This window comes from Oncorhynchus clarkii, chromosome 16 (assembly GCF_045791955.1).
Source record: "Oncorhynchus clarkii lewisi isolate Uvic-CL-2024 chromosome 16, UVic_Ocla_1.0, whole genome shotgun sequence".
NCBI classification, from domain to species: Eukaryota; Metazoa; Chordata; class Actinopteri; order Salmoniformes; family Salmonidae; genus Oncorhynchus; species Oncorhynchus clarkii.
The window spans coordinates 36279348-36300007 of record NC_092162.1 but is presented as its reverse complement, the minus strand read 5'-3'; the positions used below and the strand labels follow the sequence as shown (position 1 = coordinate 36300007).

Genomic DNA, 20660 nt, shown 5'->3' with positions numbered 1-20660 from the left:
AGTTGGTACTTTATGTCCTGATGGCACGGATCTTCCTCTTCCAGGGCAACAAGGGCAAGACAGGAGTGATTATTGCAGCCTACATGCACTACAGCAAGATCTCTGCAGGGTAAGTGTCCTGTCCTGCATCCAAAGCCACAGTTTCCATGCTGAGCATGGTTTAAGGCTGTAGTAATGGAAACTGGCTTGTTCATTGGCTCAAGTCTGCTGCATTCATGTACTTCTGGCTCTTAAGAGAGCCCATAATGGGAATGTTATGTAAATGTTGTATAATTCTCTCTATGAAGTATGTATTCTTCTTGTGCAGTGTGTCGGTTTAATTCTGTGTTTCTGTGTTTGAGCAGGGCAGACCAGGCCCTTAGCACACTGGCCATGAGGAAGTTCTGTGAGGATAAAGTCTCGTCCTCCCTCCAACCGTCCCAAAACAGGTAAGGACTATCTACAGACATTTTGTCTGTATCACTAACCAACAAGCAAGCCCCATCTTTTTTATTTTTTGTCTGAAGTGATGTGGGCTTACTAACCCCCCCCCCCTCTCAGGTATATCTACTACTTTGGGGGGCTCCTCTCTGGGGCGATCAAGATGAACAGCAACCCACTGTTCCTCCACCAGGTCCTCATCCCCACACTCCCTAACTTCCAGGGCGAAGGAGGTGAGGCCATGCGATGGGCACTACGCATTTGTTCACCCTGACTGACATCCTCAGATAAGACCACTCATTCTCCTACCTCAGGGAGCTGAGTCGGTTTTGAGTCTATGTTTACAGTAGACTGTGGTGTGTGTGTGTGCGTGCATGTATGTGTGTGCGTGTGCCAGGTGTGTGTGTGTGTCTATGAGTGCATGTCTCTGCACAAGGCTCTGAGATATGGCCCTGTGAATGACAACAGTGCTTTCACATGGTCAAGTTCACCCTCCACCCACACACTGGCCTGTTTATCCTTAATCGTATGACAAAGGACAGGGGGAGAGACAGTCAGCACATTCCACTGTGTAACACTGAACAACGCCTCTCTTTATCGTTGCCCAGGTTACTTTCCCTTCCTGAAGATCTACCAGTCCATGCAGCTGGTCTACACCTCAGGGATATAGTGAGTCTGCATCACTTTATGTCCTACAGTATTATTAACCAACACAACTGACAGAAAAGCCATAGCTCTAACATACTGGACAGGATGTGCCTTTACTTTTCCTTGTCTGTGTGCGCCTATCTGTTTGTATTCATATGTTGTGTGTTGTTCACAGTGACTTGCAGGGTTCCGGGGGCCGAAGACTGTGTGTGACCATTGAGCCTGCATTGCTGCTGAAGGGAGACATCATGGTAAGTCAGACAGTCTGACAGATTATTCCACTGTTTCTCAAGTTAAGTCACTGCCTTGCCAATGCCTGTTCAGAAAGTAGATGGATTCTCCTCTCCTGCATCTCATCTGTTGTTCTGCTCCCTTCCCAAATCTATGTCTCCCCTTGCAGGTGAAGTGTTACCACAGACGGGCCCAGAGTGCAGAGAGGGACACAGTGTTCAGACTGCAGTTCCACACCTGCACCATCCACGGGGCACAGCTGTGGTTCGGCAAGGGGGAGCTGGATGAGGCCTGTACTGGTATGGAGGGGGAGGGTCTGGGAAGAGGGCTTCTTGAGACATGTATGGAAAGGGTTTATTATCAACACAAGGCCTTCTTGGCAGTAACGGTTAAGCCAGTGTGGAACAATACAACTTGTTGGTTCATTGTGGTGGTTAAGAGAAGTGGAAATTACTATATAGAACCGATGTGTCAAAATGAATCCCTCCGGGTTATTTGCTTAATTGTATAATGAACACACTAATTTCCTAATTCCCCTGTTTTTACTTTCTGTTAAATTACTTCCAGCTGAAATGTTGTGGCCTGTATTGTAAAAGCACCAGGGGATTATGTGGAAGTAATTAGCCCAATTGAACCAACCAATCCACTCTAAAGGAAAACATTAAAACGCACCCGATAGATGTGGTCATTTCTTTTCTCAGATGAACGATTTCCCTCGGATGCAACTGTAGAGTTTGTCTTTTCCTCTGGACCAGAGAAGATCAAAGGTTTGTTCTTACTATGTGACTCATCTTCAGCTCTCTCATTTCAGGAGAATTTACAATGTAACAGTACCAGTGAACACAATAGCAGTTTGTATTAATGTGCTTGTGCTTAATCATATGTCTAATCATACACACTATCCCCTCAGGGCGTGAGTACCAGAGGAATGACCCTGCTGTCACAGTGGACTACAACACAGCTGACCCAGTGGTGCGCTGGGACTCCTATGAGAACTTCAACCAGCGCTACCAGGACAGTCTAGAAGGTACAGAAAGCCTCCCTGAATTTCTGGTGGGCTCTATCTCAATCATACAGCTTAAAGTAACTGCCCAGTGAAAATGTAACTTTTAAAAGTTAATATTTGATTAACTCATATCCAAATAATGTTGTTGACTCGTCCTATACACTTCAAAATCCCTGCCTCAAACTTGTATCTCAAGCCAGAGAGGGATAACTAGGCCCAAAATCTGTCTTTCACCACCAATTTTTTGCACACCAAGCGAAAGGTGTGTCAAATTTGGTCCCAAAAAATGTTTAATGGCTTATTTGCTACGTGAGGTTTATTTGATTGAATAGAAGTTTTGTAATGCTTAGGTAAGGCAAGTGTACTGATGAGTGTACTGATATAAATAGGGCACGTGACATCCCGGCACCTTTAATAAAAAAAATCTTTATATCAGAGTTGTGCTTGTTAATGCTATGAAGTATGCTTGGGACATCCCAATCCCTAACCCCTAACCTTAACTGGTACCTAACCATTTTAAACATCAACTTCAATGGGGGGTAGGGACATACCAAGGATCCCAGATAGCAAGGACTGCTGTGGTTGGTCACACATGTATCTGCCCTCTCATTGGCTAGAATGGTCCCAACTTAACATTGCCTCCTCCTGACTGCCTTCCATTTTTTAAGACATTTATTTTTATTGTTAGAGCGGCCAATGGAGTATCTGTATAATATAATGGAACATCTGTACGCAAACAGACCGTTTAAAAAATGCTTGCTATTTCCTCATAGAACATGATGCCATCTCCATGAGGAGGATGAGTTGGCCAATCAGCGGCCTACTTCTGTGAATATGTTTTATGACTGAGATACAGCCACACCATTTTGTTGTTGGGGTACACCCACCATTCCAACACAGCTGATCTTTAAGATACATAATAATTTAAACCATTTAGAAATAAAACCATTTCACTCATATTGTAAATAATTATAGGTCATATTTCATAGAAATATGGAAACACTGGGCAATTACTTTATGGCTATACTGTCGATACTGTACTCTGAAGGTACAGTATGTTAAATCTCTACTCTCTCTCAGACATAGCCCACACCAGGGGTCCAGTGGATGGCAGTCTGTACGCCCAGATAAAGAAACGTCGTTCAGGTCCAGGTTCAGGCTCCCTGACCTCCACCAATGGGAGTCCAGCAGGCACCAGTGAGGAGAGGCCGAGTCCGAACCAGCTCCTCTCCCCTAGCTCTGACTCTCTCAATCACTCCGGCCTCACTAGCCACTCCGGCCACTCTACGGCCCACCCAGAGCATCCAGAAGAGCCCAGAAGGCCCCCGCCCCCCACTCGGCAGGAGAGGGAGGAGCTGGAGCGCCTGCTGGGGGGCATCGAGGGGGAAAGGGACGACCGAGACAGGGAGAGGGAGACTGCCATCCTGGATGACGGGGACTCGTCCTCTCCCTCTGAGCGTACAGGTACCCTGAGGCTGGGCCGCTCCTGTTCCTGCCGGGTGGGCTACCGCTCCCAGCACTGTGCCGAGCCCGGTTGTGACCGACTCCACCTCATGCCCAACAACTACTGCCTGGACAGAGCCCCGGGCACCAATGGTCATCCTGGGGCACCGCCCTCGGCTAACCCTGCCACCGCCCCCTCACACATGGACCTGTGCCAGCACTACAGTCCGCACCCTCACCCGGCCCTGCCTCCCCCTGACCTGGTGTGGGACCGCCAGCAGGGCCCGCCACATTACCTGCACCGCTCCTGCTCTGAGGGACCCTCTCATCACCCCTCTCTGTGCCCCTATCCATCCCAGGAGCTGACCCCTCACCCCCACTCCCACACCCTTCCTCCCGGGCGCCTGCTCTGTAGAAGTGATGACTATGGTCCGTACCATCACCCTCCCTCACACACCCATCACCACCCTCACCACACCAAGTCCTCCGGCCCCTACCACGACATGCTGCTGCTGGACGGTCTGCCGCCCCCTGGCTGCCCCTGCCGGGACTGCCTCATCAGAAGGGAGGACTCAGCCTTCCGCGGTCTGCGGCTGGAGCGAGGAGAGAGCTTCCACTGGGACAGAGAGGCAGAGCTGCAGCATCGTGAAGCAGGGCTGAGGAGGGGGAGGGAGTCTGAGCTGCCCAGGGGGGTAGAGATGCACTGGGAGAGGGAGGCAGTGGGACTGAGAAGAGGCAGGGAGATGTCACTGCATTGGGACAGGGAGGCAGAGCTCCAATGGGAGAGAGAGAGAGAGGCAGACTATTGGCACAGGAGGGCCACAGTGTCTTCCTATGGGCCCCAGGGACACGAGCTCCCTGCCTTCACTTTTGACCCCCTGCCGTCAGGCCACCCTGCGTACCCAGAGCCGTCTCGCTCCCACGCCCACTCCCACCTGGATCTGAAGTACAGCAGCAGCAGCAGTGGCTACCAGACCCCCCACCAGGTCTACCCCTGCTCCCCCTACCAGCCTTCCCCCTCTGAAAGTAGGGGCTATGCCTCAGGCTACCAGTCTGAGTCTACCTCCCCTCTGCCCCCTCCTTCCACCCTGTCAGGCCCCTGCAGCCACACCACAGGGCCAGCAGACCACCACCCTGAAGCCCACCCTCAGCAGTACCTCGCCGACAGCCAGACAGGTGAGACAACCTCGACTGACAAGAATTTAGAAAATAATTTCATGAAATTACATTTAAACCAATATAGGAAATAATTGGTAAATTGTCAGTTCGGTGTCACATAAAATAATTCCCTATTTTCTCTGTCTTCCATAAGATGGAAGGGGGATGAGTGAGAATGTGGGTTGGAGAGACCACATCTCCCAGGGTTCCTTCAAGAGGATGCATCGAGATGTCCATGTCCCGTGTTCCACGCCTTATGACCGCTCTGGGCCACCCACTCCTGTTCATACCAGCAGCCCTCTGCGCACACAAGAAAGGTATAGTCTTCTTTTTAACATCTGCATGTCACATATCAGTCGTGTGTGTCGATTGAAGACATGCTCCAGAACTTTGGCAACTACTAAGTCTTTTTTTTATTTCCCACTTTGGGCTGGATGTGTCAATGTGCAGTTCATACATGCATAATCTGTAATTACTGTTTTACCTCAATTAGACACGAAATCCCTAATTTGAAAGCAACTGTTTTTCTCAAAGCTCTCCTGCCCCATTTTCCCTACATTTTCCCCCACATGGGCCAGCCCCCTAGCAATTTGAGTTCTAGCCAATGAGCTTTAGCCCCTCGCCATTTGAGTGACAGCTAGCAAGATGCACATACAGAAGAGCGAGTAATGACGTGGTGCACATATCTGCACATATGTGATGTAGTAGCAATTTTCGGGGACCACTTTTGGCTTATAAGCGCTACTTTCAGAACTACTGGCTAAATAAACTCAGCAAAAAATAAAAAGTCCTCTCACTGTCAACTGCGTTTATTTTCAGCAAACTTAACATGTGTAAATGTTTGTATGAACATTACAAGATTCAACAACTGCGACATAAACCGAACAAGTTCCACAGACATGTGACTAACAGAAATGTAATAATGTGTCCCTGAACAAAGGGGGGGGTCTAAATCAAAATTAACAGTCAGTATCTGGTGTGGCCACCAACTGCATTAAGTACTGCAGTGCATCTCCTCATGGATTTGCCAGTTCTTGCTGTGTTATCCCACTCTTCCACCAAGGCACCTGCAAGTTCCCAGACATTTCTGGGGGGAAATCGTCATAGCCCTCACCCTCCGATCCAACAGGTCCCAGACGTGCTCAATGGGATTGAGATCTGGGATCTCTGCTGGCCATGGCAGAACACTGACATTCCTGTCTTCCAGGAAATCACGAACAGAATGAGCAGTATGGCTGGTGGCTGTCATGCTCGAGGGTCATGTCAGGATGAGCCTGCAGGAAGGGTGCCACATGAGGGAGGAGGATGTCTTCCCTGTAAAGCAGTGTTGAGATTGCCTGCAATGACAACAAGCTCAGTCCGATGATGCTGTGACACACCGCCCCAGACCATGACGGACCCTCCACCTCCAAATCGATCCCGCTCTAGAGTACAGGCCTCTGTGTAACGCTCATTCCTTTGATGATAAACGCGAATCCGACCATCACCCCTGGTGAGACAAAACTGTGACTCGTCAGTGAAGAGCACTTTTTTCCAGTCCTGCCTGGTCCAGCGACAGTGGGTTTGTGCCCATAGGTGACGTTGTTGCCGGTGATGTCTGGTGAGGACCTGCCTTTACAACAGGCCTACAAGCACTCAGTCCTGTCTCTCTCAGGCTATTGCGGACAGTCTGAGCCCTGATGGAGGGATTGTGCCTTCCTGGTGTAACTCGGGCAGTTGTTGTTGCCATCCTGCACCTGTCCCGCAGGTGTGATGTTCGGATGTACCGATCCTGTGCAGGTGTTGTTACAAATGGTTCTCAGCTGTCCATCCTGTCTCCCTGTAGCTCTGTCTTAGGCGTCTCACAGTACAGATATGGCAATTTATTGCCCTGGACACATCTGCAGTCCTCATGCCTCCTTGCAGCATGCCTAAGGCACATTCACACAGATGAGCAGGGACCCTGGGCATCTTACTTTTGGTGTTTTTCAGAGTCAGTAGAAAGGCCTCTTTAGTGTCCTAAGTTATCATAACTGTGACCTTAATTGCCTACCGTCTGTAAGCTGTTAGTGTCTTAACGACCGTTCCACAGGTGCATGTTCATTCATTGTTTATTGTTCATTGAACATGCATGGGAAATGGTGTTTAAACCCTTTACAATGAAGATCTGTGAAGTTATTTGGATTTATACGAATTATCTTTGAAGGACAGGGTCCTGAAAAAGGGACGTTTCTTTTTTTGCTGAGTTTAGTATGCAGAAGTACCAGACAATTTCCTTAAATAAACATTTCAAAATGTCATGTAAGAATATATTGCATATCTCTTTTAATGACTTTCTATTTTTTTTAGGCCCAGTCTAGGTGTACATGGGAATGAAGTTCGATCGACTGACATAGTCAACAGTGACTTTGAATCTGCCCAGTCCCAGGATAGGCCCGATAGTACTGCTGCTCAAGTATCTCAGCTCAAGCAGCAACACATCCCTGACCCCTCACAGTCTTCATCCGTGACACCCACACCTTCCCCCACCCAACTCAACAGCCACTGCACCACACCGACACATCCACCCTCACCCTCACCCAACCAGCCCCAGCCCCAGAACCACTGTACCACACTCTCACCTATAACCAGCCAACCCAGCAACCACTGCCTCCCCGTATCACCCACTCAGACCCCCCCTGAGAAAGTTAGCCCACCTGGTCCAGAGACAACCCTTCCTACAGAGACTGCTGCACTGCCTCCTCTTGCCCAACACCAGCCACCCCTTGCCCAGCACCAGCCACCCAACCTCAACTCTGCAGCTGGCACAACAGAACTTGCCCAGCACCAGCCACCCAACCCCAACTCTGCACCTGGCACAACGGGACCCTGCCCAGCTCAGGGCCAGCTGAATGGAGCATGTCCACCCAGGGAGCTGAACCCAGAGGTCCCTAAATCCATCGCCACCCCCACTAATGCCCCTTCCTCCCCCCAGCCTCTCATCAGCAGTCTGGAGGGCTCCCCCTCCTCAGAACCTCCTGTGCCTGGCTTCGCCACCCTGGGCCGGAGGCTTATGCTGGGCACTGAGTCCCCAGGACCCCTGCAGCATAACCCTGGCATGGAGGGCAGTGCCAGTGGGCACTCTTCAGCCCCTGAGGGACATGACACCCCCACCTTCCCCACCTCTGCCACTGGCTGCTGTGCCCAATCTGCCCCCCATGTGCCATACTCGGGCTACACTGCTGTCACCATCCCCCAGCCCCCACTCCCAGAGAAACGGCGGCAGTCTGCCCGGCCAGGATCACCTAACGGCGGGGTGGGTACACTGAGGCCCTCCCTCTCACAGCACCATGTCACCTTCTCTCCAATGGTGGGGGAGATGGCACCCCCTGCAGGCCAAGGAGAAGGAATTATATATCTGGAAGGAGAGATGGCAGGCAGAGTCAGTGTTAAGTTTGTCCAGGACAGCTCACGCTTCTGGTACAAGCCTGGCATCTCCAGGGACCAAGGTAACTTAAGTTACTTTTTAACTCGTCATAAAGAAAGCCGTTTGACTGTTATGCAATCAATATGCATGAAACTTTTTTTATGTCTATTTTCTGTTTGCCTGTAGCCATAGCTGCGCTGAAGGAGAGAGAACCAGGGGCGTTTCTTATCCGGGACAGCAACTCCTTCCAGGGTGCCTATGGCCTGGCACTGAAGGTGGCCATCCCGCCCGCTAACGTCAACAACCACAGCAGCAAAGGTATGACTCAACAACTGCCCAAGCCTTTTGCCTTCATCTCAACACCCTACATTTCCTCGACACAAAGCACTTCAATTTCGGCTAGCTAATAGTGTTCTTCATGTTCTCTCCCTAACACACACATGGTAGCCAATCCATTAGAGCAGCTGGTGCGACACTTCCTGATTGAGACGGGCCCCCGTGGAGTGAAGATTAAAGGGTGTCAGAATGAGCCCCATTTTGGTGAGATGTTCACATTAAGAATAGTATACTCTCAGTTTTGGGCTATATTGTTTTAGTTTTTTCAGTATTCAGCTATTTAGGCATTCAGTCATTATGTTCCATAGTTGTTGTTCCCAATGGATCATTTAGTCTAAGGGCTCTATTCAGTCCGTATCGCGGAAGTTCAGCATCACAGCGAGATTGAAATTTAAAGGCAATGTTCCCACGTTAGTGGACACTGCATTCACAGTAAACGCTGCATATGTCGGCTCAATCAAAAATTACCTTTACATTTCTATCGTGCAATCGGTAACAATTCAGCGATACAGATTGAATAGGGCCCTAAATGTCTGTGTTCCACAGGGAGTTTGTCTGCATTGGTGTACCAGCACTCCATCACCCCCATTTCTCTACCCTGTTCCCTACGGATCCCAGAAAAAGGTCTGCAGTCACTCACATTATGGGCTATTATTAGCTAGCCGGCTGGAGTCATTTTAATGGGAACCAGTCCCCACCGAAGTAAACATAAGCTGTTTAATAACCATTGATGCTAAGTACCCTGTCACAATCTAATCCCTAGACAATTTGTGTAATAATAGTACATAGACATTTAATGTTTGTAGCACTTTTCACTGATACATATGCATAGATAACCTTCTGGCGAGGTTGAAATATTTCCAGCAATTTCCTCCAGATGGAGACAGAGTATAGATATTATTTCAAATACCTTTATCTAATTTGTACATCCCTGTGTTGCAGATCCCATTGGAGAAATGCAGGCGCTGCAGTCGACTGCCAGTAACATGAGCACTGCTGCCGACCTGCTGAAACAGGGTGCAGGTGAGTTCCATGGCCTAGTCAGGTATCACAATGTTCAACTACAAATGGCTGCATTCCTGCTGTTGTTGGTGAGAGACCCTGTTGTGTGTGACATATATGAACACAGTGGCGCTTTATAACATCTTATTTTCCACAGTATATAGGGCGTAAAATATGTTGTAGTCCATGCAACTGATAATGATGGAGCAAGTCACATGTTTTATACATTTGTATAATATACCAGTTTTTCTCATATTCGTTATTCATTATGAGAAATCATATTCATTCATTCAACAGTGACCTGCCAATTGCTAATGAAAATGCTTCTAAGCCTACCTCCACTTGTAAATTAAATCCATTCGTCTATCCTTCTGGATGAATGGAAAAATGTTTGCGTGCATAATATGCATTTTGTCAGGTTATTGTTTTTGCTAGCTAGTTAGCTTCGTTGACGTTAGATGACACTCAGGGGATGCCAAGCACCAAACTATGTAGACGCCCCAAATAAGCACTGTTTATCCATTTATTTCAAAGGCAATACGCATGTGCAAACTATGAAATCCGCTCAATTAAATTAATGAAGCTAGCATCACGGAGAAGGCAGCAAAGCCCTATGCCTGAAACATCCATCAACAATGACTGGAGTGCATTTCAGTTAACGGGAAGGAAGGCACTGCATAAGATGATCGCGATGCATACCCTGGCGACTCAAGGTTTTGATGCAGTTTTAGTACATTTTGGGATTTGAGAGAATTTTTTTTTTTTTTTTGAGAAAACAAATACTAGATAACAAAAAAATACTTAAATATAATTGTCTTTTCAATTTGACTTTCATAATAGCTATTTTGATTAGATTGTAATTAGAGTAAGCACTGCCTACCCTGACTGCACATCACTGACACACAGATGTGTTTGAGCAGTAATGCTAACAAAGCCCACAGTAAATTAAGTCGGTGAGTGAAGGCGGGGGAGGTGCATCTGCGACAGTCAAAAGTTAGGACACTGTGGGGGTTTTCCAGCAGTAAGGCTCAGGTCAATATGGCAGTGTCAATATAGCTGCTATTGTTTATAAAAGGTTTACTTTACAAATTGTTGAAATAAACTTATGTACCCCCATATCACACTCACAAACTGAAAACATGTGTACAATTAATTTGTTAGATCTTAAATATCACTTATTTTTATTCCCTGTAGCTTTAGATTCATGGCAAAGGTGGTTCCTGTTTCGGTCACGTGGGTCAAGCAAAAACACCCTAATGATTGCTTAACTCAAATCAAATTTATAAAACCCTTTTTACATCAGTAGATGTCACAAAGTGGTTATACAGAAACCCAGCCTAAAACCCTAGACAGCAAGCAATGCTGATTTAGAAGCACAAATGAAGAAGCAATTTTTTAAAACATTTGTGGAGTTCATGCAATCGATATGTAGACACATGTCGAACTATTTTTATCCCCATAATGCAACACACTTTGAAAGGCGGTGACCGACTAGACAAAATGTATCTGCTTGTACGCGCCCAGCATTAAGTAGTGTTGTGCTAATTTCAGTTCTTGAGGACAGTGAGCAGATGATTGCGGAAGAGTGCGCCTCTACATCGGTGTGGCCTGTGTCTGGCCCTGGGATGTCACCAGCTGCAGCAGAGTTCCGGAGGCCGGTCGGTTCTCTCCTGTCGACCAGCCGTAGAACATTCTGGAACAACACAATTGAACATTCCATAGATCACAGCATGGTAGAATACAACCCAGTATAACATTCTAAAACATCACATCAGACAGCACTGAATTACAGTACTGTGTTAAAGCAGTGCTTCTTAATCCTGGTGCTAGGGATCCAATGGGGTGCACATTTTAGTTTTTGCCCTAGCACTGCACACATCTGATTCCATTATTCAAAGGTTTGATGATAAATTGATTAGTGTAATCAGGTGTGTAGTGCTAGGTCTCCTGGACCAGGATAGAGAAACTGTTACAGCATGGCTCTTGCAGCATCAGGGTTTTGGGTTCGATTCCTGCTGAGACCACCCATATGGAAATATAAGCCGGCATAGCTAAATACGGTATATTACATCATTATAGTATATTTTGTGTGGTGTGTGTATGGACAGCACTGTCGCACACTCACTCTGCCACATATTCCAGTGGTGTCCAGGAAGTGACATCAGCGTCAGGCATGAACTTTCTGTTCATAGGCGTATCCAAGGTAATGCTGTCAGAGAGTGCAAAAGATGATTACAGACTGGTGTGAATGTGTGTCTGTTCGTCTGTGTGTGTGTGTGTGTGTGTGTGTGTGTGTGTGTGTGTGTGTGTGTGTGTCTTACGGTAGTATAGTGACAGCAGCAGCTTGTGGAGGGAGGCCACTGTTGGTTCCCGCTAGAGACTGACACAGCTGGTGGACCGCTGCCTTCGCCATACCATAACCCAACATACCTACACACACATGCAGAGGAGGGAGAGAACAATATATGGAATCTACTGCTCACATTCTTAATGGATGCCAATCATAAAAGCCAGGCAGTGTGTGTCTGTACCTGGGGTTCCGGTCAGGGCAGCCTGAGCTCCAGACAGTGTGAGCAGCCCCCCTTCTCTCAGGTGTCTGGTTGCTAGGTGACTGGAAATGGTAGACGTCCACACACTCTGCTTCCACATCAGATCACTGTTCTTATAGAGAGCTACACACACACACACACACACACACACGATCATTGTTTTATACAGGGCTGAAGAGAGGGAAAGAGAGATCAGTTGTTGTGTGGGTGTCCGTCTGTGTCGAGCCCTGACCTTTAGCCTTGGCGCTGCCTCCGGCCCATCCTCCCGCCACACACAGGATGGCATCCACCTTCTGGTCGCCTAGCAACGACAACACATCCGCTGTCACCTAGGCAACACACACACTCTCCATGATCAACATGGGCATACATACATCAACATGGGAATACATACAGCATATAACACACACAGCCTGGCTCCTTCCCTTCCCTCTGTGGTGTTGAAGGAAATAGCTGAGGGAAAGAGAGGAGACAAGGAGAGGAGGAGCGGGGAGGGTCTCACCTGTTCTGCCTGGTCAGTAAAGGAGTCGGTTGGTTTGACTAGGATGTTGGCACTTGCCTCCTCATTGGCATTGATGTCAATACAAGCCACCCACTGGAGAAACACACACAGTACTGTAGGCAGGGCTGCAATTTGAGTATGGCTTCAGCTCGTCATATTCTATTTATTTAACCTTAGTTCGGTTAAAAGATCCTTGAGGTTAGAGTGCTCTTTAGCGAGGGGTACCTGGCCAGTAATTCTACTCCTACTGGCACCAACCTTAAACCTGGGGGTATATTAATTCCGCCGATTTTATTTCAAAACGTTTCTTAAACGGAAGCAAACATAACAAAACGATGAGCGACTTACCGGAATTTGTCCAATAGAAACTCGTTTTAGGGGTATATCATTAGTGCACACAAAGTAGCGAACCGTTTCAAAACGTTTGGCAACGAAAACGAGCGTTTCAATTAGACAAATTCCGTTCCGTTTGCTTGGTTCCGTTTGTTCCTAGTGAATACACCTTACAAGAGCTACCATAATAACAACACTAGAAATCTGACAGTCGGCCTCAGTTATATTTCTATACTGTTCATATACATGCCGTTGTTGAAGCTAATATCGTTCATTGTAGCTTTACAAAGAAGAACAACAGTTTGTCTGTCTGTCAATTCTCACCCAGTTTTTAGACTTGAAGTATTGGACACAAGTGGCTCCTAGTGCTCCTTTCCCACCGTAGATTATGACTTTTCGTGCCTCTCCCGCCGCCATACCTATAGCTTCGTCTGGTACGTTAACTAATGTCCAGTAGTCTGTCCGCGGACAGAAGGGGCTGTTGTAAATTCTAGAACTAGACTATAAACTCCACTAGACTATAAACTCCTCCGTTCAGACTTTGCTCTTCCACCTGGTCGTCACTAGTTACCGCAGCCACAAAGTCATAATTATGGCTAAACCCCTCCTATTTCTACAATTGATCTTCTTAAAATCTGATTTTAAACCTTACTCTTAACCCTAATCACACTGATAACATTATGCGTAACCGTAAATTAAGAAGAAAAAAAGTTGTTTCATGAATGTTTACGATAATAGGCATTTTTGACTTTCTGGCTGTGGTAACTAGTGAACACCCTTCCACCTAAATGATCAGTTCACCCGGAACTAGTTACTAACCAAATACCGCCCAGAGCCCGGAGGACCAATGGAAATCTGGCCAATCACTAAAAGAGTGTGAGCTCGTTTGCCCAGCAGGGGGAGTTGGGACGTCAGAGTACTAACTTTCTGTGTTGACTTAGCTGTTCTGATACCGTACAAAAAAACAGAACAGAATTAATTAATCACTGTGATGTGAGCTGATATAATTCCTATGTGATGCATAATGCATTAGCTGCTATTGATACGCTATTGATACAGTACTATGTAATGCCGAATTTGAAAAACTTGCCTAGTTAAATAAAGGTTAAATATATACAAATGTCGAATTTGAAACTAAATCATTCTCTCACAGTTCCCTTCCTGAATGTTCTGACTTTTTCCTGTCCCACCCCTCTCCCGTCCAGCCTGCAACGTGCTCTACCTGAATTCTGTGGAGACTGAGTCACTGACTGGACCACAGGCCATCTCCAAGGCAACCGGAGCCACGCTGGCACGAAACCCCCAGCCAGCGGCCACAGTGGTCCACTTTAAAGTGTCTTCACAGGGTATCACACTGACTGACAGCCAGCGCAGGTAACATTACCACTGACAAAATCATATGGTCTAAATGTCACCCACATAAGTCATTAGTGATTAGGAAAGAAAACAGGAAGAAAGGTTGTATGGATGTATTGTGGTAGATTAGTACATATGATAGTGATATCAATGGTCACACTAAATGGTATTTCTGTCGGTCTGTCTATAGGGTGTTCTTCAGGAGACACTACCCAGTCAACAGTGTGACTTTCAGCAGTATCGACCCCCAGGACAGGAGGTGGGCACTGGAGTAGCACACTAACACAAACCATTCACAAACAATTTAAATGTCAGTCAGCCATGACATATAACATGAATTACATGAAGACTGTGCCCTTATGCAATCTAATACACCTCGACCACACTGTTTATAAACCATCTCAGCTAACCATCTAAACAAGAGAAAACGTTGAGGCATATCCATTCTGTCATCACCATATTTCATTCATCCTTTGCTGTAAACCTGCGCATGGATCTGTGTGTGTGAGCTTGAAATATGTGTTTCTGAGTGTGTGTGTTTGTGGGAGAGAGAATGTGATGTGTTTATGCCTGTGCAATGCAGGCCGTGGCTGTGACTGCACCTGTACCCATGCCTGTGCTTGTTTGAGAGCTCTGTCTGTCAGTGTGGGTCTTGAGTCCGGTCTGTCTTTCTCTTTGCTTCAGGTGGACTAATTCAGACAGAACAACATCTAAGTAAGTTCTCTATGTGTGTTTGTGCATATGTTTGTTTGGGAGTGTGATGTGTTTGTATGTGTATTGATCGGTGTGACACGATGTTTGATTACCTGCATGGCATCATATTGCTTTTGTGCCTTTGCCATCATCCCAGTAAATACAGTATCTGTTGATCACGGTCACAAATTCATGTTCACCAATATTCATGCTCACAGCTTCTGTTTTATGCCAGTTCATAGGCTTTATGTACATTTGTGTAGTTAGATTATTATTTATTTTTATTGTATATTAGCTTAGGAGATATTATGATAGCCTGATCCACCATCCTGACCGCTACGCACTTCACTGAATCCGAGTAGCGGAACATAATGTACTATAAAGCTCGCGAGATCAGGATAATCAGATGAGGCTAATATTATCCTTCCAGGTTCTACCTTCTACTACGGTAACTTTGTTTGGTTACCTGGCCCATATGTTAGTCTCAGCCTGTTCCTGTCTAAAGAGTTAGGCCTAGATTCGATTCAATCAGATCAAGCATTAACCTGCGATAGCAGACACAGATACAGCGGTTTTCGGAGGTGGAACTGCTTTGGAGCAACTGCTCCGCTTGACTCGTGTTAGAAGTTCAGAATCAGAAAGTGTAGGCTATAATAAAAGTAATTATGCTCAAAATGAAAAATAATTTCTAAGAAATAATGAGGATTGCTATCATCATAATCGAGGTGTAGATTGCATCTCACATTCCAGTGTTCATACTTGTATACAAGGTTGCATAGAATTTCTCTTAATATGATTCCGTTCAGCCAATGGCAATGTCCGCTTTAGGTATAATCCTGGGTAGAGGTCGACCGATTATATTTTTCAATACCGATACCGATTATTGGAGGACGCAAAAAGCCGATACCGATTAATCGGCCGATTAAAAAAATTATATGATTACGTAAAATTCGGGCAAATTAGTTCGCAATGAGCCAGGCAGCCCAAACTGTTGCATATACCCTGACTCTGCGTGCAATGAACACAAGAGAAATGACACAATTTTACCTGGTTAATATTGCCTGCTAAACTGGATCAGTAGTTATAACTAGTGATTATGATTGCTTGTTTTTTATAAGATAAGGTTAATGCTAGCTAGCAATTTACCTTGGCTTCTACTGCATTTGTGTAACAGGCAGACTACTCGTGGAGTTAGAGCGTTGGACTAGTTAACTGTGCGGTTGTGAGCTGACAAGGTGAAAATCTGTCGTTCTGCCCCTGAACAAGGCAGTTAACCCACAGCTCCTAGGCAGTCATTGAAAATAAGAATGTGTTCTTAACTGACTTGCCTAGCTAAATAAATGTTTTTTATTTTGTATTATTATTGAAAAAAAAAATAATAATCGAAAATCGGCGCCCAAAAATACCGATTTACGATTGTTATGAAAACTTGAAATCGGCCCTAATTAATCGGCCATTCCGATTAATCGGTCGACCTCTAATGCCGGGAGCCACTTAAGAATTTGACATCTCTGACACTGCCAAAACGAATCTGATTGAATTGAGCGTTTAGTAACAGAAGTCTCACTCATAGTATTAAACCAGTAAGAATGGGCATCAATATGTCTAAATAGGGGCTTGATTCAATCCGGAACGCAGAATAATTGCAATATAGTGCAATTTATATTTAAAGGTAATTTCCGATTGAGCCGACATATGCAATGTTTACCATGAATGCAGTTTCCGCAAACGCAAGAAACCTTGTTTTTAAATGTCAATTGCGTTATAATGCGGATCTTTCGCAGTCAGGTTCGAATCTAGCCCTAGGTGTGTATTTCTAACCCTCTAATATCTATTTCCTCTCTCCCCCTCCTCCTTCTGTTCAATAGGGTGTTTGGGTTTGTAGCCAAGAAGCCAGGCAGCATGGCAGAAAACGTGTGTCATCTGTTTGCTGAGCTCGACCCGGAGCAGCCAGCCTCTGCCATTGTCAACTTCATCAACAAGGTGATGTTAGGGCCGCAGCGCAGGTAGAAAACCAAGCCAAAGACCCGTCACCGGTGTTACACTGTCAACAGTGTTACAACTCCCAAAGAGGAGGCTTCAAAACAAATGCTTTACAGACCCACAAAGCACCATTGGCGGTGGCCTCTTCTCAAAGACTGAGTTTTGGAACCAAACATGACTGGTATTTTGAATTATAGTCCAAATGTATTAGTTGTTTAAATGTCTAATGTCTAAAAATGCCTTAAAGGTCCAATGCAGCCATTTTTTTTTTATCTCAACATCAAATAATTTCTGGGTAACAATTAAGTACCTTATTGTAATTGTTTTCAATTAAAATTGTAAAAAAAAAAAAAAATCTCAGCAAAGAGCAATTTCTCAAGCAACAATTTGGCTAGAACTGTCTGTGAGTGGTCTAAGCTGAAAACTGAAAAACTAGCTGTTATTGGCAGAGAGGTTTGGATCTCTCTTATTTGTCTATTAACAAATTAATCGCCTTGTGATGTCACCAGGCAGGCCAAAACTCGATCCCACCATAACAGGCGGATATTTCAAGGCGGTCCTTTCAAACAGCTCTTAAACTAAAAAGGCATTTATCATTTTCACAGTATTATTCCAACCTCAGTGTGGAAATACATATAAAACACAGGAAACCTAGTTTTTAACAGCACTGGGCCTTTAATTTCCTATTACCTTAAAGTTACCAAAGCCTTGTCGTCACTTGCTAGTAGGCTACAGTAGAAAGTAAAAGTGAATGTGAGAAACGTCTATTTGTAATGTGCAAGGGAGAGAGTGTATGTGGTTAGGGTATCAGTGTGTGTAGAGGCTAGGGCACAGATATGGTCAGTACTAGAGATAATGGGGCATTGTTATGTTTTGTTCACATGTACGTTCGTATGAATTGTACTCTAGAAAGAAAAGTTTGTAGTAACCAAGGAATAATGGTGTGTCGCACCAATGCCGTCTCTAATGTATTGTATTTATACCTATGGCTTTTCCTGTTAAGAGCAATACACAATATTGCTGCGAATAGTCATTTTGTTCTATTCCACAATTTTTTTGTGGGTCAATTATCTAGAATATGGGGCAAATACTAGTCCTTATTATACTGTATAACATTGAGAAATGTATTCAAACGTTAAAAACAAGACAAGAATAAGTCACAATATCAATGTAACTCCCACATATATTTCTACCTGTATGACTTTAAGTACAAAGTTAACACACAAAGCAGACAGTTGTCTAAGGTCCTATGTACTTAACCAAAGACAGAGCACTCCTGTATTAAGATTTAATCATTCATATTTTTAAGCTTCATGTATTTGTATTCTTAGTGTTTTGCATTGTTTTTGTAAGAAATAGAAAGACACTACTTTGTATGACAGCGGTAATATATTGTGGTCTGTTTTCTTATTGATCTTTATATGTAGTAATATATTTTCTCACATGCAGCTAGGAAAGGGAGGACAAAAGGAAACATTTGTAAGAAAATCTATGTTATATGCTATTTTTTAAGAAAGCTTTGTATGCACAAATGAAGAATATAATAAAACATTTAAAAAAGTTTAAATTCTGGTACCAAGTCTGACTTCTGCTCATTGGATTTATTATCACTAGGTTTCTAAACTGTACTCCAGAATTTAAAGCCTCATGTGTTTTGCTTAATTTTTTCAAGAGCAAGAATCAGGCCTGAAACAAAGATGTCACAAACAGAGGAGACATACAGACAGGTCCCAAAAAATAACCATCTTTATTAGTTTAATTATTTTTCGCCATTTTATAATTCTGCATTTGGAAAATATACATTTATTCAAAAATATCTAAAAAGCAAGATCCATCAAGTTATTTTTTTTACATCGCACATCATCTGTTTTAATTTCACCTTTCTCCATTGTAGCCTCGTCCCATGATCTTTGTGCTCTTGTCAATTCATTGCTGTCATTTTCATGCCAACTCCCTGTCAGTCATTGTCAAACAGACAGGCACTCAGGCCATCTCTATTGCCATTTAGTGCAATAATACTCTTCGAATTAAACAGCCAATCCACAAACTTGGAAATACCACACAAACGTAACTTTTTAACTTTCTCGAAAAACAACTCTGAAACTAAATTTCAAGCCATTTCATTAGCTTATTCTATGTAGGTCTATGACAACAAGAGGGTGTGCTTTGGAATGTAAACAACATTAGCAAGATGCTCAACATAATAGGACAGTGAGTGAGTTAATGTAATTAAAGTTATCCTGACCTGGTTAATACCATAGCAGTTGCCATTACAAAGATCCCTTTTACAAGCCACTACGGAGTTATGTCCAAGCTGGGCCTCCAGACAGACGTCCATACATCACACTGTGCTAGTGCTGTGTACTTGGCAAGACTATGCTTTTAGTATTACAATCTTGTCAACAACTTGGACTTAAGGGTTGGATTTACTAGCTAATTGTGCTCAACTAAAACATTTGCAGTTTCCCCCATAATCTAGGGCAGTAAAATGAACAATCCCAACATAAAACTGCCTTATGAACATTGCCTTTACCTTCTTATCTTACTTTTAAGTTTAATCTTCAACTGTTGCACATAGTGCCTTCAGAAATAATTCATACCCATTGACGTTTTGTTGCGTTACAGCCTGAATTCAAAATTGATTAAATTGAATTAAATTTCCCCCCTCACACAACTACACACAATACCCCATAATGACAAAGTGAAAATATGTTTAAATTTACATTTTTGCAAATGTATTGAAAATGAAATACAGAAATCAAATGTATATAAGTATTCACACCATGAGTCAATACTTTGTTGAAGCACGTTTGAGGCGATTACAGCTTTGAGTAATTTAGGGTTTTCTGCATCAGCTTTGCACATCTAGAGTTGGGGATTTTCTCTCATTCTTCCTTGCAGATTTTCCCAAGCTTTGCTACGTTAGATGGGGTACGGCGGTGAACAGCAATCTTGAAGTCTTTCCACAGATTTTCAAAGGGACTCAAGTCTGGGCTTTGGCTGGGTAACTCAAGGACTTTAACATTCGTGTTCTGAAGCCATTCTTGTGTTGCTTTGGCTGTATCTTTGGGGTCATTATCCTGTTGGAATGTAAATCTTCACCCTAGTCTAAGGTTGTTTGCACTCTGAAGTAGGTTTTCATCAAGGATTTGCCTGTATTTGGCTCCATTCATTGTTCCCTCTATCCTTATCAGTCTCCCAGTCCCTGCCACCGAAAAGCATCCCAATAGCATGATGCTACCACCATCATCCTTCACGGTAGGGATGATGTTAGATGGTTGATGAGCTGTGCCTGGTTTTCTCCAGACATAGTGCTTTGCATTCAGGCCAAAAAGTTACATTTTTGTCTCATCAGACCACATAATCGTTTGCCTTATGATCTCAGTCTTTCACTTGCCTTTTTGCAAACTCCAGGTGTGCTGTTATGTGGCTTCTTCTCTGGAGTGGCTTTATGTGACCACTCTCCCATAAACCCCCATTGGTGAAACTCTGTAGAGACAGTTGTCCTTCTGGCAGGTTCTCCCATCTCAGTTAAGGCACTCTGTAATTCTGTCAGAATGGTCATCGGGTTATTGGTCACCTCCCTGACCAAGATCCTTTTTGCCCGGTTGCTCA

The 20660-nt window shown here is 44.7% G+C and overlaps 2 protein-coding genes across 6 annotated transcripts in view; one reads left to right on the top strand and one right to left on the bottom strand.

Moving 5' to 3' along the window:
• LOC139368354 (tensin-2-like) overlaps positions 1-18620 on the top strand; it is a 53405-nt gene extending 34785 nt beyond the window's left edge. For 4 of the 5 annotated variants that reach the window (XM_071107125.1, XM_071107128.1, XM_071107127.1 and 1 more), the window contains exons 10-28: positions 45-109; positions 345-428; positions 541-653; positions 1029-1089; positions 1244-1319; positions 1469-1598; positions 2001-2066; positions 2210-2326; positions 3386-4924; positions 5061-5223; positions 7235-8373; positions 8478-8609; positions 8739-8831; positions 9174-9251; positions 9570-9650; positions 14219-14387; positions 14560-14628; positions 15054-15083; positions 16931-18620. In XM_071107125.1, the coding sequence (XP_070963226.1) occupies positions 45-109; positions 345-428; positions 541-653; positions 1029-1089; positions 1244-1319; positions 1469-1598; positions 2001-2066; positions 2210-2326; positions 3386-4924; positions 5061-5223; positions 7235-8373; positions 8478-8609; positions 8739-8831; positions 9174-9251; positions 9570-9650; positions 14219-14387; positions 14560-14628; positions 15054-15083; positions 16931-17072 (4347 nt within the window). In that variant the 3' untranslated portion in view covers positions 17073-18620. The remainder of the gene's footprint in view (positions 1-44; positions 110-344; positions 429-540; positions 654-1028; positions 1090-1243; positions 1320-1468; positions 1599-2000; positions 2067-2209; positions 2327-3385; positions 4925-5060; positions 5224-7234; positions 8374-8477; positions 8610-8738; positions 8832-9173; positions 9252-9569; positions 9651-14218; positions 14388-14559; positions 14629-15053; positions 15084-16930) is intronic. The other variant, XM_071107126.1, reaches the window with a different exon arrangement.
• Positions 10783-13806, bottom strand: LOC139368356 (dihydropteridine reductase-like). Its single transcript, XM_071107131.1, has 7 exons — positions 13338-13806; positions 12681-12773; positions 12411-12507; positions 12161-12301; positions 11951-12059; positions 11755-11838; positions 10783-11322 (listed from the first exon to the last, which is right to left on the bottom strand). The coding sequence occupies exons 1-7, from the start codon at positions 13428-13430 to the stop codon at positions 11223-11225; spliced, it is 717 nt and encodes a 238-aa protein (XP_070963232.1). The 5' UTR covers positions 13431-13806; the 3' UTR covers positions 10783-11222.
• Positions 18621-20660: the final 2040 nt, after the last annotated feature.

What these genes read in the sequence shown, in the direction of transcription:
- LOC139368356 (XM_071107131.1), bottom strand. Translation starts at nt 13,430, where the DNA reads ATGGCGGCGGGAGAGGCACGAAAAGTCATAATCTACGGTGGGAAAGGA. An exon ending in GCTGCTGTCACTATACTACC is followed by an intron (nt 11,839 to 11,950) that starts GTAAGACACACA and finishes ACTCTCTGACAG; the next exon opens with CATTACCTTGGATACGCCTA. An exon ending in CCACTGGAATATGTGGCAGA is followed by an intron (nt 11,323 to 11,754) that starts GTGAGTGTGCGA and finishes GTGTTGTTCCAG; the next exon opens with AATGTTCTACGGCTGGTCGA.